General features: G+C 59.7%; 1 protein-coding gene across 1 annotated transcript; it reads right to left on the reverse strand.

Moving 5' to 3' along the window:
- Positions 1–84: 84 nt before the first annotated feature.
- Positions 85–23415, reverse strand: TNPO3 (transportin 3). Its single transcript, XM_071418436.1, has 23 exons — positions 23175–23415; positions 17372–17572; positions 16712–16785; positions 15904–16060; positions 14144–14287; positions 12293–12468; positions 11525–11663; positions 10378–10524; positions 8116–8223; positions 7620–7711; positions 6384–6523; positions 6126–6317; positions 4908–4999; positions 4333–4409; positions 4055–4115; positions 3451–3591; positions 2838–2954; positions 2303–2397; positions 2018–2174; positions 1537–1704; positions 1294–1406; positions 628–718; positions 85–550 (listed from the first exon to the last, which is right to left on the reverse strand). Exons 1-22 carry the CDS (start codon positions 23298–23300, stop codon positions 658–660), a joined length of 2778 nt encoding a protein of 925 aa, XP_071274537.1. The 5' UTR covers positions 23301–23415; the 3' UTR covers positions 85–550; positions 628–657.
- Between the last annotated feature and the right edge of the window lie 227 nt (positions 23416–23642).

Below are 23642 nucleotides of genomic sequence, written 5' to 3' on the forward strand. Positions count from 1 at the left end.
TCAAACCAAAGAAAACCCTGAAAAAGGGGAAAAAAAAAAAAGAAAAAACCAAACAAGAAAACAAACAAAAAAAGCAGAACAAAATAAAATATAAATCTCTATTTGCAGAGTCCGTCCCGCCTGTGTCGTCTCTGGGAGTCGGCGCCAGGCAGGCCACGGTGGGCTCAGGGGGGCAGCGCCCCAGGACCCCCAGACTGACCCCCCCATCTTCCTAAACAATTTGTACTGTTTGTTTTTTGTTTGTTTCTTTTCCTTCTTTTTTGTCTCCATTTCACAGAAAGTTTTTCTACTTCTTTTGCTGCCGGGTGGAGCCGCTTGGCTCGGTGTGGCTCCGGTGCCTGGTGGGTAGCAGTCGGGTCGGAGGTGCTGCCCCGGGGCTGCTGCTCGGGCGGTGGCCCAGCCCCGGGCAGGCGGGGCCGCCGGGACCGCCGAGCCCTCCTCCCTCCCGTGGCTCCGGACTCCGGGACGCGCTGGAGCGGGCGAGAGCCCTCGGCTGATTGTGGGACACATTCTTGGGTTGCTGTTTCCTGTCTTCTCCTTAAAGACATTCCTGGCAGGAGGAAGGGAGCTTCAGCCCTTTGTTCCCGCTGTCTTGTGGGGCGGGGGACCCCGGAGCCAGGCCCTTACCTGGGAGACAGGTGCCACGTGGAGCCGGAGCTATCGGAACAGGCGGGTGAAGTCCCTCAGAGCCCAGCAGACTTGTTTACATTCCTCAGCACTGCAAGACAAGGCGGGACATTGGGGGTGACCCCAAGGGGACATGTGGGACCCAGGGAAGGTGTCCTGCCAAGGGATGGGAGCTGGGAGTGTGACAGCTCGGCTCCAAGGTGTTGGGAGAGATGAAGGGACAATCATCAGGGCAGAACGAGGTTGGCAGCCTCCAGTACTGTCCCTGGAGGAGACCTGTGTGCCACCACAGTGGTGGCTGGGTGGAAGGAACCAGCTGCTCCTGGCACTCAGCCTCTGGGATTTGTCCAGGGACGAGATGGAGCGAGGCAGAGGGAGGTGATGTTCCCAAAGCAGCTGGTGGCCCTGGGAAGGGACAGGCCTGGGCAGGGCCTGGCAGCTGGAACCAGTGACTCACGGGGATGAGGAGGTGGCTCAGAAGGGCCCGTGGCTCTGCAGGGATTGGGCTGGGCAGAAAAACCCGTTGGGTGATGGCAAAGGCGCCACACGGCCCCGGGGCCCCGTGCAGGCAGGTGGCACATCCCAGCAGCATCAACAGCACAGGCAGGGCTGGGGCTGCTGGAGGCCAGCCTGAAGGAGGGAGCTGGAGACCCCGGAGGCACTCACCTGGTGACCTGCTTGTGGAAGTCGGTGAGCTGTTTGTGTGTCACCTGGATGGCTCCGCCCGTGGTTTCCTTTGGCAACCCCTTCAGCGAGTTCTCCAGCCAGCGGCAGAACGTCTGTGCCAGGGAAAGGGAGCAACTCGGAATGTGGAGCCCAACCTGGCTCCCGGGCCCTGCCTCGGCAGAGCTTGGGGTCCCAGCCCTGCCCCTGGGGCCCATCCTGTCCCCGTGGGGTCGCTCCCCTCACCGGGCGGTCGATCTGCATGATCTCCCAGAGCACCTCAGCGACGTCGGGCAGGGTGTAGGGCGGGAGGCAGAAGCAGCACGTCTGCAGGAGCTGGTTCACGAGCTGCTGCCCCAGCTGGGTCATCACCTGGTTGATGAGCTCCTTCCGCACCTCAAAGTCCTCCTCATGCTGTGGGAGGAAGGACAAGGGGGTGGGCAAGGCCTGGGGACAGGGACACACTGGTCCTGGGGACAGGGATAAGCTCCTTGCTCTGCAGGCAACCCCCAGAGCTTCTCTGCCAGCAGTGGTGGAGAAAGCAGGGTGGCGGGTGGGGACAACAGCACAGGGCAGATGAGGATGGTGGGGCTGACGGGGTTTGGAGCAGCCTGGGACAGTGGGAGGTGTCCCTGCCATGGCAGGGCTGGCACTGGAGGGGCTTTGAGGTCCCTTCCCACCCAGCCCATTCCAGGATTCCATGGTGACATCCCCGTGTGTCACTCACATCATTGGCCACCCCGGTGTGGATCAGATCCCGCAGGAATTTCATGACGCTGCAGTTGGCGTCCCGGTGGTCCAGGGTGGTGGCAGCGATGGCCCACTGCAGGATGGGGATCATCACCTGGCTGCGCAGGAGGGTGATGGGGCTGCGCTGGATGAACCTGCCCGGGGACACAGACGGACGTCAGGACAGGGCCTGCCTCTCCCCGCTCCACTGCTCCCCTGGGTGCTCCCAGGGGGACCCTCCATGAAGGGAGAGGGGCCGGGTGGCCTGTGAAGGAGGTGGCACCTGGCTGCCAGGCGGAAGAGGTCATCCACGGTGTCTGGGTGGTTTTGGAGGCCGTTGGGTTGCTCGAGGAGCTGGAAGGTGGGGATGCAGAGAGCCTGGGGAGAACAGGAATCCATCAGCAACTACCTGGGATTACTCCTCAAGCTACCCTTCCCCACATGGAACAGGCTAAGGCTGCCCCATCCCTGGAAGTGCCCAAGGACAGGCTGCAGGGGCCCTGGGACAACCTGGAACAGTGGAAGGTGCCCCTGCCCGTGGATGGGCTTCAAGATCGCTTCTCACCCAAACCAGTTTGAGATTCTATATAGATGGGATATTAGGGAAAATTCCTCCTAGAAAGGCTGTCCAGCCCTGGCACAGCTGCCCAGGACAGGGGTGGAGTCCCCCACCCCGGAGGGATTGAACAGCTGTGTGGATGTGGCACTTGGGGACAGGGTCAATGGTGTCCTCAGCATGCTGGGGACGGTTGGACTCGATGGGCTCAGAGGGATTTTCCGCCCTGAGCGCCGCTGTGATTTGGGCAGGCAGACCCCACCTGCAGCATGTCGAGCAGGCCCTGCCGGCAGCCCTCCTCCATGCCGTACTCATCCACCAGGATGCTGCCCAGGTAGAGGAAACAGGAGTGCTGGTGTTCCCGGTACACATTCACCATCTGGGGAGACAGGAACGCTGCACAGGCACCGCCACATCTGCCCTGACCCCACATCCCTCTGGGCCCAGCCTGGCCCCTGTGGGCAGGGACACCCCAATGGACCTGCTCAGGTCCTGGGAGCATCTCTGTGCTGAGGCCACCTGAGCCAGCAGCGCTTCTCCATGGAAGCTTCCCCTTGGAGCCTGGTGGGAGCCAAGTGGAGCAGGGAACACCCAGCTCTGGGATTCAGGGATCCTTCCCTCAGGCTGGGTTACCTCCCCAAGGAGCTGCACCATGCAGGGTTTCACACACTCCTCCCAAATCACACACACACGGGGATCCACACCTCCTGGCACCCCCCACCTCTTCCAAAGCCTCTCTCCTCCCCAAGGGCTTATGCTGGAATTCCCAAGACTGCCAGGACTCACTGCAGCACTTCCCAGAGCCCACAGCCACCCCTGCGACACTCGCGGCAGCCACAGTGACCCGAGCGAGCCCCCCGGCCCCCCAGCCCCACCTGTGTGACGAGGGGCTGCAGCAGCGCGGCCGAGCCCTTGCCCACGCAGCGCACGGCGAAGCGCAGGCAGCGGCAGCAGCGCTCCACGATCCGGTTGTCGGCGCTGTGCTTGTTCAGGGTCTCCGACAGCACCGGCCAGATCTGGGCACGGACACGTGGCAGGGGTCACACCCGACCCAGGACGCTGCCCGCTCCCTCCCGGTCCCCAGAGCGCCCAGACCCCAGTGAGGGATGGCAGATGGGGGAGAAAAGCTTTCTGCAGAGCCTGGGGTGGTTTATCCCCTCCAGTGCAGCGTGGCAAATGGGACACGGGCAGGGAAATCAAACACCTGGGGCATTCCCAGAGCCAGGGCCCCTTCCAGGGGCTTGAAGCCTCAGATTTCCCCCTCCCCACCCCAATCCCAGCTTCCACGAGGGACAGGAGGGTGCCCCAGAGCTCCCCTCCTGTGCAGCCCTGGGCAGACACATGGATCCACTGGCAGTCAGGAACTGGGACTCTGTACAACACCCCAGGTACCCCCATAAACCTAAACACCCTGGAAACCCCCACCCCAAAACCCCCCACCAGAACCCTCTCCCCACATCCCAGCCCTCTCCCACGCACCTCCTGAATGACTTTTTGGCACGGGTGGACCTGGCCGTTCTCAACAATGGGGTTGGTGTGTCTGTGGGAACAGCCAAGGGTTAAGGAGGATTTGAGATTAAAGCCAAGGAAAAGGATTGGAGCTGTGGGAAGTAGACCAGGAACTGGCTTGGGGAGCACCTCAGGAGCTGGAACGTGGGGAAGCAGAGACTTCCAGCCCATTCCCCAAGGGCTGGGGAGAAGGGAGCAGTGCAGAGTCAGGCTCTGGGGGAGCAGCAGTGCCCCAGCTCCTTCCTCACCTGAAGATGACGGCGAGTCGATCCAGGGGCACTGTAGGGTCTGAGGAGAGGCCATTGCTTGGCTCCTGGGAGAGCAGCTGGAAAACAAGGGAAAAGGATAGGAATTCAGGAGCACAGGTAGCCCTGGGAAGACACTGCCTGACACTGACCCCACCAGCAGCACCTCCTCAGGTGGGATTAGGGAAGGGCTCAGTCTTGGCCATGTCCTGTGTGGGTGCTGGGCCCTGCCCCCATGGAACAAGTGACAGGATGAGAGGGAATGCCCTCAAACTGTGCCAGGGGAGGGTCAGGTTGGATACTGGGGAAATTATTCCTGGCCCTGGCACAGCTGCCCAGGGCAGGAGTGGAGTCCCCATCCCCAAAGGGATTTAGAAGCTCTGTGGATGTGGCACCTGGGGACATCAGTGGTGGCTTTGGCAATGCTGGGGAACAGTTGGACTCAAGGGGCTCCAGGGGCTTCTCCAACCCAAACAGTTCTGTTACTCTAGGATACACCTCTGGCTCTGAGGACACAGCTGCTGTAGCAGGGCTGGGGCCTGGCCACTGTCCCCACTGTCCCCTCCATCCAGACACACCTTCTTGAGCGCCAGCACCTGCACGGCGCAGAGCTCACTCAGGCACTCCGAGATCTTCTCCAGGGGCAGCCGGGCCAGCACCAGCGCCGTGCCTGCAAGGACACACACGGCTCAGGAGCAGGGAGGGCACAGAGGCGATGGCCATCCCAGATGGAATGGCTGCAGGACAGGGGTGGGGCCTGGGAGAGCTTCCCTGCAGCTGAACCTGGCTCTGGCTGAACCCAACGCCGAAACGCTTCAGTCCCAGCAGGGAGCAATGCTGGTGTGAGGGACAGGGACAGGCCACAAGCACATCTGGGCTCCCCATGTGTCCCCAGTGTCCCTGTCCCAGTCCAGCAGCATTATGAGATCCTGGGAATCTCCAGGGAAGGTGCTTCGGGGCTCCCAGCCACGGAACACGAGGAGCACTGAGCTGCTCCCACTTCCAACAGGCAGCACGGAGCTGCTCCCACTCCCAGCTCTGGCACAGCCAGGATCTGGCTGTCATGCCAGCCACCCTGGGGGGAAACCTCCCTGGCTCGGGAGTTCCTGGCTTGTTCTAAGGGAGTGGGAGAAAACCCTCTGGCAGGGAGAGGAGCAGCTTGGCAGGTGCTGGGGCATCCAGTGGACAAGGGGAGTTTAGTCTCCCATGGCAGTACACAACTGCAGGGAGGGTAAAGGCTCTGGGGGTAAAGGCTCCAGCAGCACTGGAATTCACTGAAAATCTTTAAGGCACATCCCCAAAACCAGCCGTGGTTGAGGAGGCTCATGGTGCCCAACAGTCCAGTGAGACACCAACACTCTTGAGTTAAAAATCCGTTCTTGAGCCCAAACTCTCTAAAAGAATGACCAATACTCCCAAATCCCCACCCTCTGTGTCCAGCAGGTGATTTCCAGAGTTTGGATGGAGCAGTGACCCACTGCCAGCCTGGCTCCCACCATTTCCCACACGTTCTTCCCACATATCCAGCCCAGGACAGTTCCTGAGCTCTGTTTCAGGGATGAGGACAGTTACCAATCCAGGATTTATTTCTGCCTCCAGCCCCAAGGGAACTCCTGAGGACGCTCTGCATGTGGAATGGGACTTGGGGCCCATCAGGACAAACCCCACGAGGATGGGGCTCAGCACCCCGGGGAGCAACTCCCATGGATCCCCCAGCAGTTTCCATGGATCCCCCAGCAGTTCCCATGGATCCCCTGGCAGATGCAGGATAACCCCCAGAGCCCAGGCATACCCACCCTTGAGCAGCCCCACGGCGGCCTCGGGCGACAGCGCAAAGGAGTCGAGGGCGCGGGCGATCTCCAGCAGCCCCGTGAAGTGCTGGGCCATGTGGTCCCGGCACACGGAGCAGATGTTGTGGATGGCCTTGGCCGCGGCCGACGCCAGGCGCCGGTCACAGAGCCCCTTCATCAGGTAGCCCAGCACGGGATCTGCGGAGACAGGGGCTCAGCGGGGGCGGCGGGGGCGCGGCAGGGCCGCAGGGGCGCGGGACTCACCCAGGAACTGCGGGTTCCTGTCCACCACCTCGCTCATCTCGCCCACCAGCTCGATGCTGGTGTAGCGCACGGCCGTGTGCACCGACTCGGGCAGCCGCACCACGCCCTCCAGCACCTCCACCAGCGTCGGGTTGTTCTCCCTGCGGGACAGCCTCGGCTCAGAGCCTGAGGGGCTGGCAGGGGCTGCCGGACCCTCCGCCACACAGGGACTCTGAGCAGACCCTGAGCGTGCAATGTGACATGGAGCACACTGGGACAAACCCTGCGAGCGTGGGGCTCAGCCCCACGGACACCAGTGCCACAGCAGGGAACTGACAGGGAACACTGAATGCCTCCAGGGAGAGCCCCACCACTGCTGGGGGACATGAGAACCAAGGGGGTTCATTATCTGGGAACTGAGCCCCACCACTGCTGGGGGACACAAGAACCAGGGGGTTCATTATCTGGGAACTGAGCCCCACCACTGCTGGGGGACACAAGAACCAGGGGGTTCATTATCTGGGAACTGCCTCCTCTGCTGTAGGAGGGTGTGATGGGGTGATCCTGGGCTGGTAGGGGCAGAGCCCCCAGTGTTTCCAGCAGCACTCCCGGGAACAGGGCATTGGAGAAGCGAGCAGGAGCAGCCTCAACACAGGTAACAGGAGCTGGTGATGTGAAGGGACTGAGGTGACTCCTCCAGGAGCCTGGGGAGCAGGGGGATAGATTCCTAGCCTCACAAGGAAGGGAGGGATGGCATTACCAGCCTCCTTGGGAAAAGGAGTGACAGCAATCACAGCCTCCCAGGGAAGAGAGGGATGGGGATCCCAGTGTCCCAGGGGTGGGAGGGACAGCATTCCAAGCCCAGGGAAGGTCAGCTGGGTTGTCCCACTGCTGGCAGTGCACAGGACTCGCTGTGGGCTCACCACCCTGGTTGTCACCTGTCCACGCTTCCACTGCCACTAACATAGCAGGAAACACTTTCAGGGACTTAACCTCCCCTAAGGATACCTAGGAAAACTCCACCTGGATGTGGAAGGATCCCCAATGAATGGTTTGGGTGTGAACAGACCTCAAAGCCCCCCCAGTGCCACTCATGCCATGGCAGGGACACCTTCCACAGTCCCAGGTTGTTCCAAGCCCAGTCCAACCTGGCCTTGGACAGTGCCAGGGACAGGAATGTCCTTGGGATATCTGTGGTGTCTGTGTCACAGGGAGACAGCCCTAGCCCCCAGCCCCCTGGACACAGGCAGGACTCACTGGTCGACGCTCTTGGCAATGGAGGCCATGATGAAGAGCACGGCTTCTGTCACCTCCCAGGGCGGGTTCCCGTCCTTGAGTGTCGCATAGAGCTGCAGGAGGGATGGTCACCGAGGGGCCAGGAGCCCCCATCCCCAACCCCTGTCCCAAGGCCCTGCCCCTGACCCATCCCAGCCCCAAACTCCCCCCCTCACCCATCCCACCCCCAAACTCCCACCCCCAAATTCCCACCCCTCACCCATCCCACCCCCAAATTCCCACCTCAGCTGTGGGCCCACAGAAATCCCACATTCCACACTGTGGGACCACAGTGGCTTTCCCCAAAATGTCAGAAACCTCCTGCTGCTCCCACACCTCCTGCTCTCCCAGAACAGCTCCCACCACGCACTTCCTTGTGCACGAGATGTGTGTGACCTCCTCCAGTCCCAAAGACCACCAGGGCTTGGTGACCTCCCTTGGCATTTGCCTGCACCTCACTGCACTCCCACAAACCCACCTGAGCAAAACACTCCACTGAGCCCACCAGGAAGATCAGGTCCTTCACCAGGTCTGAGACACGCATCCGGAACTCCCCGAAGTCATCGGTCTCCTCCGGGACTCCCTCCTGAGGGAGAGGAGGGAGAGCACAAGGGCAGCTCAGGGGAGTTCAGGCTCCCCCTCAGCCACAGCCAGGGGAACACCAGTGATTCTGTTTCAAGGAGATCCAGCATTCCCGCCCTCCTGTCGCAGACCAGGCTGCTGGAGGCTCTGGAGAGCTGTGCCCAAGGAAAACATGACCAGCCTGAGCACACACCGTGTATTCCTGCTCCAACAAGTGGAGGAAGGGATGGGAAGCAAGGGGATGAGGAGGGGAGGACAAACGATCCCAGAGTGCATGGAAGAAGATACCAGCTGGGGCTAGTGAGCCATGCCATCCTGATCCCAATAAAACTGCCTCAAGCAGGGACAACACAGCTTCCAAGGGGACACACACATCCCACTGCCCAGCTGTTCGATAGGGACACACACATCCCACTGCCCAGCTGTTCCACAGGCACACACTTACACATATCCCAGCTGTTCCATAGGGACACACACACACACATCCCAGCTGTTCCATAGGGACACACACACACACACATCCCAGCTGTTCCATAGGGACACACACACACACACATCCCAGCTGTTCCATAGGGACACACACACACACACATCCCAGCTGTTCCATAGGCACACATACACACATCCCAGCTGTTCCATAGGGACACACACACACACATCCCAGCTGTTCCATAGGGACACACACACACACAGACATCCCAGCTGTTCCACAGGGACACACACACACACAGACATCCCAGCTGTTCCACAGGGACACACACACACACAGACATCCCAGCTGTTCCACAGGGACACACACACACACAGACATCCCAGCTGTTCCACAGGGACACACACACACACACATCCCAGCTGTTCCACAGGGACACACACACACACACATCCCAGCTGTTCCATAGGGACACACACACACACACACATCCCAGCTGTTCCATAGGGACACACACACACACACATCCCAGCTGTTCCACAGGGACACACACACACACACATCCCAGCTGTTCCATAGGGACACACACACACACATCCCAGCTGTTCCACAGGCACACACACACACACATCCCAGCTGTTCCATAGGGACACACACACACACACATCCCAGCTGTTCCATAGGGACACACACACACACACATCCCAGCTGTTCCATAGGGACACACACACACACACATCCCAGCTGTTCCATAGGGACACACACACACACACATCCCAGCTGTTCCAAGGGGACACACACACACACATCCCAGCTGTTCCATAGGGACACACACACACACACATCCCAGCTGTTCCATAGGGACACACACACACACATCCCAGCTGTTCCATAGGGACACACACACACACACACCCCAGCTGTTCCATAGGGACACACACACACACATATTCCAGCTGTTCCATAGGCACACACACACACACACACATCCCAGCTGTTCCACAGGGACACACACACACACACATCCCAGCTGTTCCAAGGGGACACACACACACACATCCCAGCTGTTCCAAGGGGACACACACACACACATATTCCAGCTGTTCCACAGGGACACACACACACACATCCCAGCTGTTCCAAGGGGACACACACACACACATCCCAGCTGTTCCATAGGGACACACACACACACATCCCAGCTGTTCCATAGGGACACACACACACACATATTCCAGCTGTTCCATAGGCACACACACACACACACACATCCCAGCTGTTCCACAGGGACACACACACACACATCCCAGCTGTTCCATAGGGACACACACACACACATATCCCAGCTGTTCCATAGGCACACACACACACACACACCCCAGCTGTTCCATAGGGACACACACACACACATCCCAGCTGTTCCAAGGGGACACACACACACACATCCCAGCTGTTCCATAGGGACACACACACACACACATCCCAGCTGTTCCATAGGGACACACACACACACATCCCAGCTGTTCCATAGGGACACACACACACATCCCAGCTGTTCCAAGGGGACACACACACACACATCCCAGCTGTTCCACAGGGACACACACACACACACACACACACACATATCCCAGCTGTTCCACAGGGACACACACACACACACACACACATATCCCAGCTGTTCCACAGGGACACACACACCCCCCTGCCCATTGCACAGGCCCTTACATGGTCGGAGTCGAGCTGGCAGTGCCGGGCCAGCGCGTGCAGCAGGCGCTGGATGTAGGCTTTGAAGATGCTGTGGATCACAGCGTCGTCCGTCTTGTACAGGTGCTCCCCCAGTCTATACCAGAAGTTAAAGGAAATTTCTACCACCTGTTTGGAAAGGAAAAATACAGCATTTTGTTACAGAATAGCAGAACATAGCAGAATGTTTTTTCACCACTCTGTCAGGGGTCTGGATGGAGAAACAGAAACCCTGGCCCTGGGTGGCAGCAGTGGCAGCACCACAGATGTGTGTCAGAGCTGCTGTGCCACATAGTGGTGACACAGGGACTGGTTGCCCCAGATCCACTGATTTCTCTGCCTGTCAGTTAATAAAGGGCTTGGGATCCCCCAGTGACACTGAAGAGCTGCCCCAGCCCTTGGCAGCTAAAGCCCCTCTGGCCTCGAACCACCCCAGAGCGGGGTTGGGGCTCTGGGAGCAGCTTGGGCTGCAAGTGGATGCAGCCCCTTTGTGGTGGGATCTTTTATTTATTGTGCAGTTATTGCACAAAAACCACGAGTGTAGATTTAGTCAGGACCAGCTGCAAAGCTCCATGTCCCCCTCAGCACTGATGGCACAGGATGAGGTTGTGGCCAAGGAAAACTGAGCTTAACAGGCCTGGGAAGGGAGGAAAAGGGTCCCAGGGACCCCAGGGAGTGTATGGGGCCTGCTGGAACAACAGCCACCCTGCACCTCCCATGGCAAACCAGCCAGGCAGCAGCTTCCATCCACTGAACACAGGCAGGGATCAGCTACTGGCACTTAAAGGTTTGAGAAGAATAAAAGGATAAAGAATTAAATAAAGGATAAAAAGAGACCAAAATAATGACAAGTTTTGCTCCTAAGGCAGGTGGGTGGGCGCTTTGATGTGAACCAACATTTCAGTCACTCACAGGGCAAAATTCCCAGAACCACAAATCCCCACTGAGCTTGACTTTAATGTGTGGGAAAGCACTAACAGGGGTTTCAGAGCTGTGCTGGCAATCCCAGGACACCCAGAAGGAAACACGAAGCCCACGAGTGCAGAGCAGGGACTCCAGAGCCCGCAGCTCACAGGGCCATGACTGGGCAGCAGCAGCAGGATTTCCCCTGTGCCTGGCTGCAGCTCACCTCGTACTGCGGGTGCCCCGCGCAGATGAGCAGCAGCTCCAGCGTGCGCAGGTCGCCCAGGCCCTGGCCCGGCGTGCACACGATCTTGTCCAGGAAGGTCTCGCACAGCTCGGTGAACACACGGCAGTAGTTGAGCACCCTGCAGAGGGACAAAGGGACAAGGGTTGGATCAGCCTCAGGGGCTCTACTCCAGTGCAGAGGGACAAGGAGGGACAAGGGTTGGATCAGCCTCACGGGGTAAAGCCCCAGTGCAGAGGGACAAGGGTTGGATCAGCCTCAGGGGCTCTACCCCAGTGCAGAGGGACAAGGGTTGGATCAGCCTCATGGGTTTTACCCCAGTGTGGGGCACGGCTGGGCCAAAATGTGCCCAGGGCCTTGGCCAGAGTGAGAAACCCCAACTTCTGCTTTGCCAGCAGCTGGGAGACGCTCCAGCAGGGGAAGTGGGTGCAAACACTGCACTCCAATAAGTAAATCTGCTGAAATAGTGACCTCAAACTTCTCCAAAAGCCCAGTGAGGACATGGTTCCAGTCCAGCCCAGCCTCTGGCCCCTCCAGGTCTCTCTTGCAGTGAGGGGCCCAGACCTGCCCCCAGGACTTGGGTGTGACCCTACAAGTGCCCAGCACAGGGATGGGCACTGCCCAGCCCCAGTGCCCCCAGCACTGCTGATGCCCTGGCACTGGTATCTCCGTTTGGAGGCTGACATGGCACCAGCAGGTCAGTGCTGTCCTGCCATCCCTCCCAGCCACAGCAAGGTCCTTGTCCCTCACTTGTCCAGGTCCTCCCGTGCCACAGCCATGTGATAGGCACTCTCGAGGGTGAGCACGCCCTGGAAGAGCTGCAGGGCCAGGGGCAGGTTGGTCTCCACATTCTCGATGGCGTAGAGGGCCGAGCACACGCAGTCCGACGCAGCCTCGTGCAGGTTGGACGAGGTCTTGTCCTGTTGCTGCAAGGCACAAAAGCCCAGCAATTATCAAAGAGTCACGGAACATCCTGAGCTGGAAGGGAGCACAGGGATCACAGCTCCAGCTCCTGGTGCTGCACAGACACCCCAGCAATCCCAGGGAGGGGATTGCATCCCTGGGAGGGGAGCTCTGGCAGCCCCGGGGCTGTGCCCAGCACCCTCTGGGGCAGAACCTTTCCTGCTTTCCAGCCTGACCCTCCCTGGCACAGCTCCAGCTGCTCCCTGGGTCCTGTAACTGGTCACCAGAGCAGAGATGGGAGCTGCCCCAATCATATCATGCAATCAGGCAGTAATGAAACCACCAGGTTTTTGCTCTTGTTCCCACAATGGCTGGATTTGATCTTGGAGATCTATTCCAACCCAAAGAATTCTGTGGAAACACTTTGTACAGGTCCTGCACAGCCACAGCCCCTACTGGCCTCGTAACCTGCTTCCCTGGACATTCCAGGTCAGACTGACCCTTCCCCAAGGGACCCTGGCAACTTCCCTGGCAAGCACAGGGGGGGAAACACCAGCTGGAACCCAGGGCAGCTTGGAAGGAAGGAAACCACCATGCTGCTCATCACCTGGCTGGACACAGAGTCATCACTCTCACTGGGAGGAGAGGTGGGAGGTGGGGAGTCCTTGGTGGGGATGGGGACAAGGTTTCCACAAGCAAGTGTGGAATATTGACCAGGTCTGTGGGTCAGTGAATCCCATGGGTGGTGACTGAGTGAGGGGGATTTACAGGGGAGGAGACAGGACATACAGAGCACCAGGAGAGACAAGCAGGGAGGAAACAAAGGAGCAGGGACTCTGAGTCCTACTGGATGAGATTTCAATGGATTTGGGAAACAATTCCTGGTGCCACTGAAGGGAGAAGGGGAGGCCCCATTAAAGTGCCATTAACCACTAAACAGGCTGGTGAGCCCCACAGCCTGTCCTGGGAGCAGCTCCTGCTACAGCTCCACTCGGAGCAGGATCCCACATGGATATTCAGGATCCTGCACGGATGTCCTTCCCTGGGAGCCCTCATCTGCATGTGTCATTGATTGACTCATGCAAATGAGGGATCCCATGGGAGAGAGGGAGGAGGGACAGACAATGTCTGTAGCAGAAACCTCCAGCCACCAGGAATTCCTCACTCTGGCTCCACTCCCTGCCTGCCCTGGCTCAGTGGCACAGGACTCTCCACACCTCCAGCCCTGCCACACTCAGCTGGACAAACACCCTAACTCCTCCAGGAGGGGATCTCCCAGGGCTAAAGGGTCAGAAAAGGAATACTGCTTAACTGACAATCTGGGAAGAAACCAAAATAACCTCAACCCCCCTGATTTGACCAACAAAGGCTTCCAATGCCCAGCCATGGGGATGGCAAACTTCACCTGGGAGCCTGGGTGTGACAAACCTCACCTGGCACCCCCTGGGTGGGACAAACCTCACCTGGCACCCCCTGGGTGGGACAAACCTCACCTGGCACCTCGTGGGCAGTGGCACTTCCCTGCCTGCACTTCCCAGCAAGGGACTGCCCATTCTGTGGAGCTGATCTGGCCCAGAGGGAAGCAGAGAGTCCCTGTGTGACACAGGAGGGATGAACGCCCTGCCCCACGCCTCAGTCCTGCTGGGATTCCCCAGTGCCCCCACCCTGGAACGCCCCTACCTCCTGGGAAACACTCACCAGCACCTCGAAGAGCAGGGACAGCAGCTTGCTGTTGGCCATGAAGGTGCTGTCCAGGACACCCAGGTTGAACCAGCTGCCCAGGCAGCGGAAGATTTTGATGAGCATTTTCTCCTCATTGCCTGCCTTCTCCACACATGTCACCTGCAGGGACACAGCAGAGCCAGTGAGGGTCTGACTCCTGCGGGTGATCCATGAGAAATAACCAGTAACATCCTCTGGAGTCCCCATGAGAACATTCCAGAGGCAGGCTGCTCCCAGCACCCCTGTCACCAACAGCCCTGGACTCAGTGAGAGGGAAGGACAGAGCCCACAGGAGCAGGAAGAGCAGCTGGAGCACCTCCCTCATCCCCACTCCTGCAGGATCCCATGTTGGGCCAGTGGAGCACAGCCATCAGGGATGTTCACACCTGACAATCCCAGTTTAACCCTTCTCCCAAAAAAACACCTCTGCAGAGAGAAGCTGGTGCTGAGAGACCTGTCCCAAAGGACATTCCAAACATGCCACCCCAGTGTCCAAGCCAGGATGTGCTGAGATGTGGGATGGCAGCAGCTCATTCCCAGTGCTGGCCGGTGCTCCAGCTGCAGCCCAGTGCCCAGCAGAGCCCTGCCCAAAGCCCCAGCCTCAACTGGCACAGGGAAAGGGGGAAGAGGTGGACAGGCAGGACATGGAGAAAGATCCCAGACCCCCTGGACTGGCCCAGGAATCCTTGCACAAGAGCTTCCAGAGATCTCCTCACTTGACACTTCAGTCCTAAAGGCAGAATGTTGGACCTCATCACAGTCCCTGGAATGCTGCTTTAACCCCCCATTTTCTAACTGAAGATGGGAATCTGGTATTTAAATCCCACACAGAAAATAAAAATTTGGCTCTTCAGGTATGTGGTGGAAATGCCCATGCTGGCACCAACAGGGAAAGCTCAGGAAAGCTTCAGGCAGGTGCAGGGGCATCAGGAATGTGCAGGGACAGGGCCAGCCCTTGGTGATCCTGTGTCAGCTCTGAGCAGCTGCGAGCACCAGAGCAAGGTGACACTGCCTGTGTCCCCAGCATGTCAACCAGGATCTCCCAGGGATCCTGGGAAAATCTGGGGCTGGACATGGCTGAAGGGGACAGCCCAGGGTGGGGGCCCCATGACGTACCAGCTGGGAAATCCCAGGAAAAGATGGGGCTGGAGAGGACAGCACAATGTGGGGACTCCTGATACTCCAGCCAGGATCTCCCAGGTGTCCCTGGAAAAGCTGGGGCTGGCTGGGCAGGGTGGCCTTGGAAGGGGACTCGAGGAAGGTAAAGCAATTTCAGAGTGAGCAAGAACTTGCTCAGACAACTTCTCCCAGAAGGAGCTGGGCTGCCCCAAAGGCTGCAGGGAACTCTGCTGGGATAAACATGGAATGGGGGAAGAGGCTTCTCCAGCAACACTTGAGCTGCTGGGCAGAAGGCACAGCTCAGCTCCATCTCCTGATAAGGGGAAGCAGCCTTGAGCTGTGCCAGGGGAGGCTCAGGTTGGATACTGGAAAAATTCTTTCCTGGAAAGGGCTGTCCATCCCTGGCACAGCTGCCCAGGGATGTTTGGAGTCCCCCATCCCTGCTGGGATTTCAAAGCTGTGTGGAGGTGGCACTTGGGGACAGGGTCAGTGGTGGCCCTGGCAGTTCTGGGAATGGTCTGACACACAGGCTCTGAGGGCTTTTCCAGCCCAAGCAAGGCCGCAGTGCCCTGAGGCGGGCTGGGTGCCGTGGGGCAGAGGCAGCTGAGGCTGCTCACCAGCAGGGACACCACGGTGCTGGAGTAGTAGGCCAGGTCCTCGATGATCTCGGTGCGGCGGTTGGCGCCGATGCGCAGCGAGCGGCTGTGCACCTCCTCGGGCAGCACCGTCAGGATCTCCAGCAGGAAGGGCAGCGACGTCACGTCATTGCTGTACCTGCCACGGGGCACAGGGGACACCTCAGCACTGGGGAACAGCACAGGCAGGCCTGCAGGGCGCCCTGCACCGCGGCATGGCTCTAAGGTCCCTTCCCGCCTCACGCATCCCACAGATTCAGCACCAGTCCTGCCTCAAGGACAGGCAGTGTCCAGCCACAGCCCTGCCAAGAGGAGCCTCCAGCATGGCTCAGCCCAGATTTACAACACAGCAGTGCCAGAAGCTTTCCCAGCCCATGAGCTCTGGAGTCCAGGTGCCACTGCCCAGACCAATCCCAGCCCTCCTGTTGCCAATGGACTCCGGGTGGTGGCAGCCCCAGGGGCTGCTGCTGTCACTGTGCAGCAGCGTGTGGCATCCCGTGGGGACATCTGGGGACACCCAGCAGTGACTGGCTCCAGCCCCACTGCTCCATCCCACAGCACAGTCACAGCTGAGGGAAGAGGGATTGTCCCTAACAAAACAGGGATGAGGAAAAGCGCTGAGTGTTGGGCTGTGAGCAGGGAAGCGTGCATGGCAGACAGCCCCTCCTGCCACCACCCAGGGCAGCTGAAATCAGCCATCACGGGAGAAAAACTTCCCTTTCCTGCACCACACCTGCCTGACACAGCCCACAGAGCAGTCCCCAGGCAAGAGACAGGAACAGTCACTCACTTCTCCACCAGTGTCTGCACACAGCCCTTCCACGAAGCCATCTGCAGGGCAAGGTCAGCTATTGCCAGAGCGAGCTGGAAGGGAATGAAAACACACGGATCAGTGTGGGGAGTGCTGGGATGTGTCCAGAGACAGGGCTGGCAGGCAGCTCTGGAATCCACGCCAACATCCCTGCCAGCAGGTAACTCAGGAGTCATTCCCAACAGGGCCCACGGGGTGGGAACTCCGGGATCCATGTCCCCCATCCCTGCCTGTGCACAGTCCCTGCGGTGAACACCGGCTGCCCCGAGGGCTGACGTTCCCTGCCACGGCATTCAGGGGCTGCAGGAGCACCCTGCCTCAGCCTGCGGGTGTCAGGCCCCCCAGTGCCACAGGAACATATGGATAGTGGGAATGAAGGGTGCAGGGAAATCCCCCTGAGCACTGCTAGGTTTGGTCTCCATGGCAGAGCACAGGAAAATCCCTGCTCCTCCTCTCCAAACAGCAAAGTATGGATGAAGTAATGGATGCAACTAAAGGAACCAAGTGATGAAGGAGGGAAAACAATCTTGCGCCAGGCCAGGAGCAGGGATCAGCCTTCCCTGTTTTCCAGCCCAGGGAGAGTGACTGCCAGGAGCAGGACACGGAGGGAGCAGCTCCATCCCCCCCGCCATCACCCACCTGTGTGACAATGACCGGGGACAGGTCCTTCAAGTTCTGGATGTGGGACAGCAAAGAGTCCCGGAGTGAGGCGTGGGAATCCGTGGGGAGTTCATAGAATGAAGTTTGGATCTTCATCTTCATGGTCTGTGCTGCGAAGTAGCAGGACTCCACATCCTGGTGGATCTGCAGCAGCTGGTCTGAGATCTCCCAGGCATGGACCTGTGGGAAAACCACGCAGTGCTCAGTGGGCAGGGCTGGGGGGTCAGGGTGCTGCAGACAGTCCAAATCCCCACTGGACACACAGCCCTGTCCTGCCAGGGCGAGTCCAGAGAGGCCCCGGAGCTGCTGCAGGGCTGGAGCCCCTCAGTTCCCAGGGATCCAGGCTGGGAGAGCTGGGAATGCCCAGCCTGGAGAGGAGAAAGATCCAGGGAGAGCTCAGAGCCCCTGGCAGGGCCTGAAGGGGCTCCAGGAGAGCTGCAGAGGGACTGGGGCCAAGGCCTGCAGGGACAGCACCCAGGGAATGGCTCCCAGTGCCAGAGGGCAGCCAGGGATGGGATCTTGGCAATGAGGAATTCCTGGCTGGGCTGAGGACACCAGGCCCATCTGAGGGCCCACACCAGGACTCCAGAGCTGAACACGGATGTGCCTGAGAGCTGGAGGAGAGCCAGGCAGGAGCCCATGGCCTGCCGAGCCTCGGGGCAGCTCCAGCTGGTGCCAGGCTGGTCTGAACCCAAAGGCTCAGTCCTGATGTGGGACTGGGGCACTGGTAAGCCAGGGAAACACCAGGCAGACCCCAGAGCCCCCTGGCTGGGCTGGGGACTGGGAACAGACCCACTGCATCCCACAGTCACTGAGGGTGCAAAAGACCTTCAAGACCATTGAGTCCAAGTTCTGCCCCATCCCACAGCACTGAGTACCATCCAGGGATGGGGACTCCAAACCTCCCTGGCCAGCATGGTTAAAAAATCCCAAATCCAGCTGTGGAAAACCTGGGAACAAAACTTGAGCCAATTCCATGTTATTCACAGCCCTTGTCTCTGACAGCCTTTGGGCCACAGGACTTCCCTGAGCTCAATCCAGAGTGAAATAAAACATCTGCATCCCCAAAGCCCAGCTCTGGCCCTCATTCCAGCCTCACTAATGAAGGCAATTCCATCACAACCCTTGGCCAGTCCCTCCAACAGCCAAACAGCCCTTTGTAATAAACCACCACTGCCAGCCCACCCTCGCTTCCAGCTGCGTTCTGGCCTGGAAGACAAAACAATCCCCTTTCCAAACCTCTCCCCCAGGCAGGACAGCCGTGCCCAGAAGCTCCACCCCCACCAATGCTCCAGACCCAAAGCCCGGGCCAGGGCTCCCAGGGCTCTCCAGCATCGCACAGGGGAACCAGAGGGCAACACCAGGCAGGATCAGCATGATCCAGGCTGATTCCCAGGAAAACCAGTCTCCTGCACATGGAACATGAAAACATTATAGCTGGCAATAGCACAGGGCCTAGCTACTGACCCCACTCCCAGAATTTCTCCTAGGAGTTCTTTCCACGGCCACTGGAGCCTGGAAAGCAGCTGGAGCCAACTGCAGAACCCAAAGGGCCCAGACAAGCTGGGGAGGCTGGGACCCTCAGCACCCCACGTGCTCCCCTCTCCTCTCCCTCCCTCCTTTCCACAGGATCCTCTGAGCTGGGAGCCCCCAGAGCCCATCGAGTCCAACAGCTCCCCAGCCCTGCCGAGGCCACCACTGCCCTGTGTCCCCATGTCCCCAGGTGCCACATCCCCATGGCTGCTCAACCCCTCCAGGTTCAGCCCCATGGCCGGTGGATCCATCCCTGCCTCACCCAGGCAGAAGCTCCCCTCAGCTTCCCATGGGACACTGCCCATTTTCCCCATGGAGTGCTGGTCCATCAGCACCCCTGAGCACAGCATGGTCGAGGAGGGCCCTTGCAGAGCCTTCAGACAACTCCTCTGCTGTTTCCAGGCTCTGCTCCTCCTTCCCCAGCTGCCTCCATGACAGGGGCTGTAACTCCAGCTGCCCCTGGTGTAAAACTCACCTGGAATGACTCTAACAGGAGTGAGAAAAGCCTGGAGCCACTGCTGTCATAATCGTCCCCCCGGATTTATTTATCCTCACAGGGGATTCCCACACTGGGAATAAACAAGAAGCTAAACTACACACCTCCAACAGCCAGAATCCCACCAAACCCTCTCACTAAACTCCTTCTTCCCTCAGTTAACAGGCTGGTAATTCCCACTTTGGATGGACACGGTGGCAGACACAGGAGATGCTCCCAAACCCACCAAGCCCAGGGCACATGGATAATCTGTCTGGGAGCCCAGCTCAGCAAAGAGCACAATTATTAATGGGCTGTGAGCACCAATGACTACAAGAAGCTGTTTCTATGCCTGAAACTCCTCATGGCACATTCAGGACTTCTACAAAGCCAGAGGATTTCCCTCCCAGAAAGCACTTCCTGAGCCCCCACTGAAACCCAAACCAACCTCCACATGATCCACACCAGAGCCCCAACACTCAGCTCACAGCCATGGACCCACATGGAACATTCCAACCTCCACTCAATCCACACCAGAGCCCCAACACTCAGCTCACAGCCATGGACCCACATGGAACATTCCAACCTCCACTCAATCCACACCAGAGCCCCAACACTCAGCTCACAGCCATGGACCCGCATGGAACATTCTCCCAGGGCTCTGCTCCAGACACCAGTGATGCAGAGAAACTCCAGCCATGAAGCTGGGACAAGGCCAATCCCACACTGGGTACAGCCCCTGTGCCTGAGGAAACCCCAGCTAGTCTGCAATCAGCCTTCACACAACTCCCAGCACACAGCTGGCTGAAGGAGCCTCAAATTCTGGGATTTAGGTCAACTTGCACCGAGCTCCCCAGTGCTGTGCACGCTCAGAGCTGCTCCGCCACGTCCGGCCCCGTTTCCCAGGAACAGCCAGCAGGAAAGGGAGAACGAGGCTGCTGGGGAGCTGAGGGACAAACCTGAGCCCCCAGGGCCCACCAGACCCAAACCTGAGCCCCACGTCCTGCCAGAGATCCCAGGGATGGGAACTGTGGGGATCTCACTCAGGTTCAAGGGTCCCCAGCGCCAAACCTGAACCCCCACAGAGTGACCCAGGCACCCAAACTCAGCTTTAGGCTTTGCCTTCTCATCCCCACAATGCAATCTATCCCACAGATACAATTTCAGAAAGCTTCACCCCACACAGAGTAACACCACACTGCTTCAGGAGGCTTCAGGCATCTGCCCATCCAGAGCAACACCACACCACTTCAGGAGGCTGCAAGTGTCTGCCCTTGCTGTTCTTAGCCCACCCTTTTATGCCCTCGTGTTCATGCAGTGCACCTGTGTGCCCTCTGCTCCCTGGGTGGTTGCTCAGCACACCTGGGCACCCCATGGCTGTCAGTGCTGCTCACCTGGGCACCCCATGGCTGTCAGTGCTGTCAGTGCTGCTCACCTGGGCACCCCATGGCTGTCAGTGCTGCTCACCTGGGCACCCCATGGCTGTCAGTGCTGTCAGTGCTGCTCACCTGGGCACCCCATGGCTGTCAGTGCTGCTCACCTGGGCACCCCATGGCTGTCAGTGCTGCTCACCTGCTTCTCCCAGCTGTGCCACTGGGGATGGGCTGGGGCAGCCCCACTCCCCATCACCTCAAACTTTGTGCCTACAAGTGCCCAAGGCCAGGCTGGACACTGGGGCTGGAGCAGCCTGGGACAGTGGGAGGTGTCCCTGCCATGGCAGGAGTGCCACTGGAGGGGCTCTGAGCTCCCTTCCCACCCCAAACCATTCCAAGATTCTGTGACTGCAACCCCAGAAAGGCAGAAACCAGCAGGAACCCCACATCCTGAGAGCTCGTCCCAGCAGAGGCAAAGGTGACAGAACTGAGCAGGGCTGGGTGCTCTGGAAGGGGCACAGCCTGCCCAGGCGTGTCAGCAAACAGCCCCTGGCAGGTGCCACTGCAGGGACAGGGCTTGGCACAGAGGAGGATCCAAGCAAACATCCCTTGGGGGGTTAATCCCAGTGCCTCCATCCAGACCAGGGCACGGGGACACCTGAGGGACAAACAGCAAGTGCCCAGCCAGGGCCACCAGTGCCACCAAGCTGGGAAAGGTCCCAGTGGAGCATCTCAGCCCGGCCAGGCTATGCCAGGGAGCCCCTGCTGTGCAGGGTGACCTCGGTGCCCCTGCCAGGGCTGGGGTAACTCAGCAGCTCCGAGGAGAGGAAGGTGCTGGACAGAACCAGGCTGGGCCTGGGACACTGGGAATAACTGGGATTCCTTCTGGGAGCAGCACACAAAGCTCAGAGAGGAGCAGGGGGAATAACCCAACAAAGGGGGAGAAGCAGGAGTGCTGCTGTGTTAATAACAACATTGTTACTGCTGATTTTTTTATTATTATTACTACTGCTATTATTACTACTACCATTCTATCAGAAACAGCCAGAGAAACTGGAGCAGAGAGCCCGGGATTCCCAGCTACTTGGGAATACAAATTAGTCCCCAAAAGCTCAAACTCTCCTGGGGATGGGGCGGCCTGACCTGGGGACACCTCTTTACCCAGCAGCAATCCTGGGGGTCTCACCCAGGCAGCCCCCGGCCCTACGGGGTCACCCCAGATTTGGGGGGCCCTGGGACAGGGGTTCCACCCCAGATTTGGGGGGCCCTGGGACAGGGGTTCTGGGGTCCCACCCAGGTTCAGGGGAGGCTGGGACAGGACCAATCCCTGAAATGGAACCTCCCTCCTCCAGCTGCCCCTGCCCAGGGAGAAATGGGGGCAGCAGCAGCAGAGCCCCCAGACCCAGCAATGGACATTCCCTTGGGAACTCCCATGGGAACTGCAATGTGCTGCAGCACTGCACGGAATTCAGGGGGAAAATGGGGAAAACGGGAGTTTGTGGGAACAAGGAGTGTCAGGGTTGGTCAGAGGGCGGGAAGGGGCCGGAGCTGGGACACCCAGAGCAGGGAGGGGCAGGACACAGCCCCGCCCCGGCCCCAGGGCAGGGAATCTTGTCCCGCTGCTGGGGAGGGCTTGGGGAGAGGGGGGAGCACAGAGGGGACACTGCCCAGCTCCGGGGAGGGGAAACACCCACCCCCTGAGGGAGGGGGACAAAGCGGCTCCAGCAGGACCAGATGAGGCCACAAAACACCAACAAACACCCCAAACCCGGGGGGAATTGTGTCCTGAGGGCTCTGGGGACTGAAGGAGCCCTTGGCTCCATCCCCTCACGGATACTGGCAACTCTCTCACCCCAGCCGGCAGGAGAAGCCCAAATTTCCCTCCGGGAGCCAATTCCTACTTCCTAACTCCCTCACGATGGTGCCAATCATCTCAGCCCCTTTTCCTAGTGTTAATCACGGAATCAGTGAATGCTTTGGGTGGGAAGGGACCCCAGAGCCCCTCCAGTGCCACCCCTGCCATGGCAGGGACACCTCCCACTGTCCCAGGCTGCTCCAGCCCCAGTGTCCAGCCTGGCCTTGGACATTCCAGGGATGCAGGGGCAGCCCCAGCTGCTCTGGCAATTCCAGCACAGCCAGGAATTCCTCATTCTCAAGATCCCATCCATGCCTGCCCTCTGGCAGTGGAAGCCATTCCCTGTGTCCTGTCCCTCCAGGCCTTGTTCAAAGTCTCTCTCCAGAGCGCTCCCAGGGATGGGGCAGCCACAGAGCAGCGGCAGCGGCGGTGTAGAGGCACCCGAGGCCGCCGAGGGGCTGCCGTTCCCTGCCCCGCCCCACCCCGGATGCGGCCCGAGGCCTCCCCGCGAGCCCGGGCCCGGTACCCGCCGCCCGCGGCTCTCACCGAGCGCTGCAGTTCGCCCAGCCAGCAGCTCGCCCGCTCCTTGCCGCTGGGGTCGGGGTCGTGGTAGAGCGCCTGCACGGCCTGCTGGACGAGCTGCAGGCTGGGCCGGCCCGGCCCGTGCTCCATGGCCGGTCCCTCAGCGCCGCCCGCTCGCCGCCATCGCCGCTCCGCCGCACCGGGCCGGCCCCCGGAAACGCGCCCGTGCGCCTTCCGTTCCGCGTCCTCCCGTTCCGCCGGCCTCCCTCGCCGCTGCCCGCTCCGCCCCGTTCCGCCTCTCCCATCTCATCGCATCCCATCCCATCCCGACCCGTCCCGTTCATCCTATCCCATTCCATTCCATCGCATCCCGTCCCTCCTCTCCCATCCCGCCACGGTTTGTCCCACCGCCCCCCCCCCCCCCCCCCCACCTCCACGCCCTGCCCGGAACGGGTTTCCGGCGGTGCGGCGGCCAAATGTGTCCGGGCGCAC

This window comes from Agelaius tricolor, unplaced genomic scaffold (assembly GCF_023055355.1).
Source record: "Agelaius tricolor isolate 1412-34295 unplaced genomic scaffold, bAgeTri1.0.p SCAF_86, whole genome shotgun sequence".
In the NCBI taxonomy this organism is placed as follows: domain Eukaryota; kingdom Metazoa; phylum Chordata; class Aves; order Passeriformes; family Icteridae; genus Agelaius; species Agelaius tricolor.

Coding starts and splice junctions, on each gene's coding strand:
- TNPO3 (XM_071418436.1), bottom strand. CDS start 23,300: ATGGAGCACGGGCCGGGCCGGCCCAGCCTGCAGCTCGTCCAGCAGGCC. Junction 12,469..14,143: donor CCCTGCTCTTCGAGGTGCTG/GTGAGTGTTTCC, acceptor TGTGCCTTGCAG/CAACAGGACAAGACCTCGTC. Junction 1,407..1,536: donor TCATGCAGATCGACCGCCCG/GTGAGGGGAGCG, acceptor TCCCTGGCACAG/ACGTTCTGCCGCTGGCTGGA.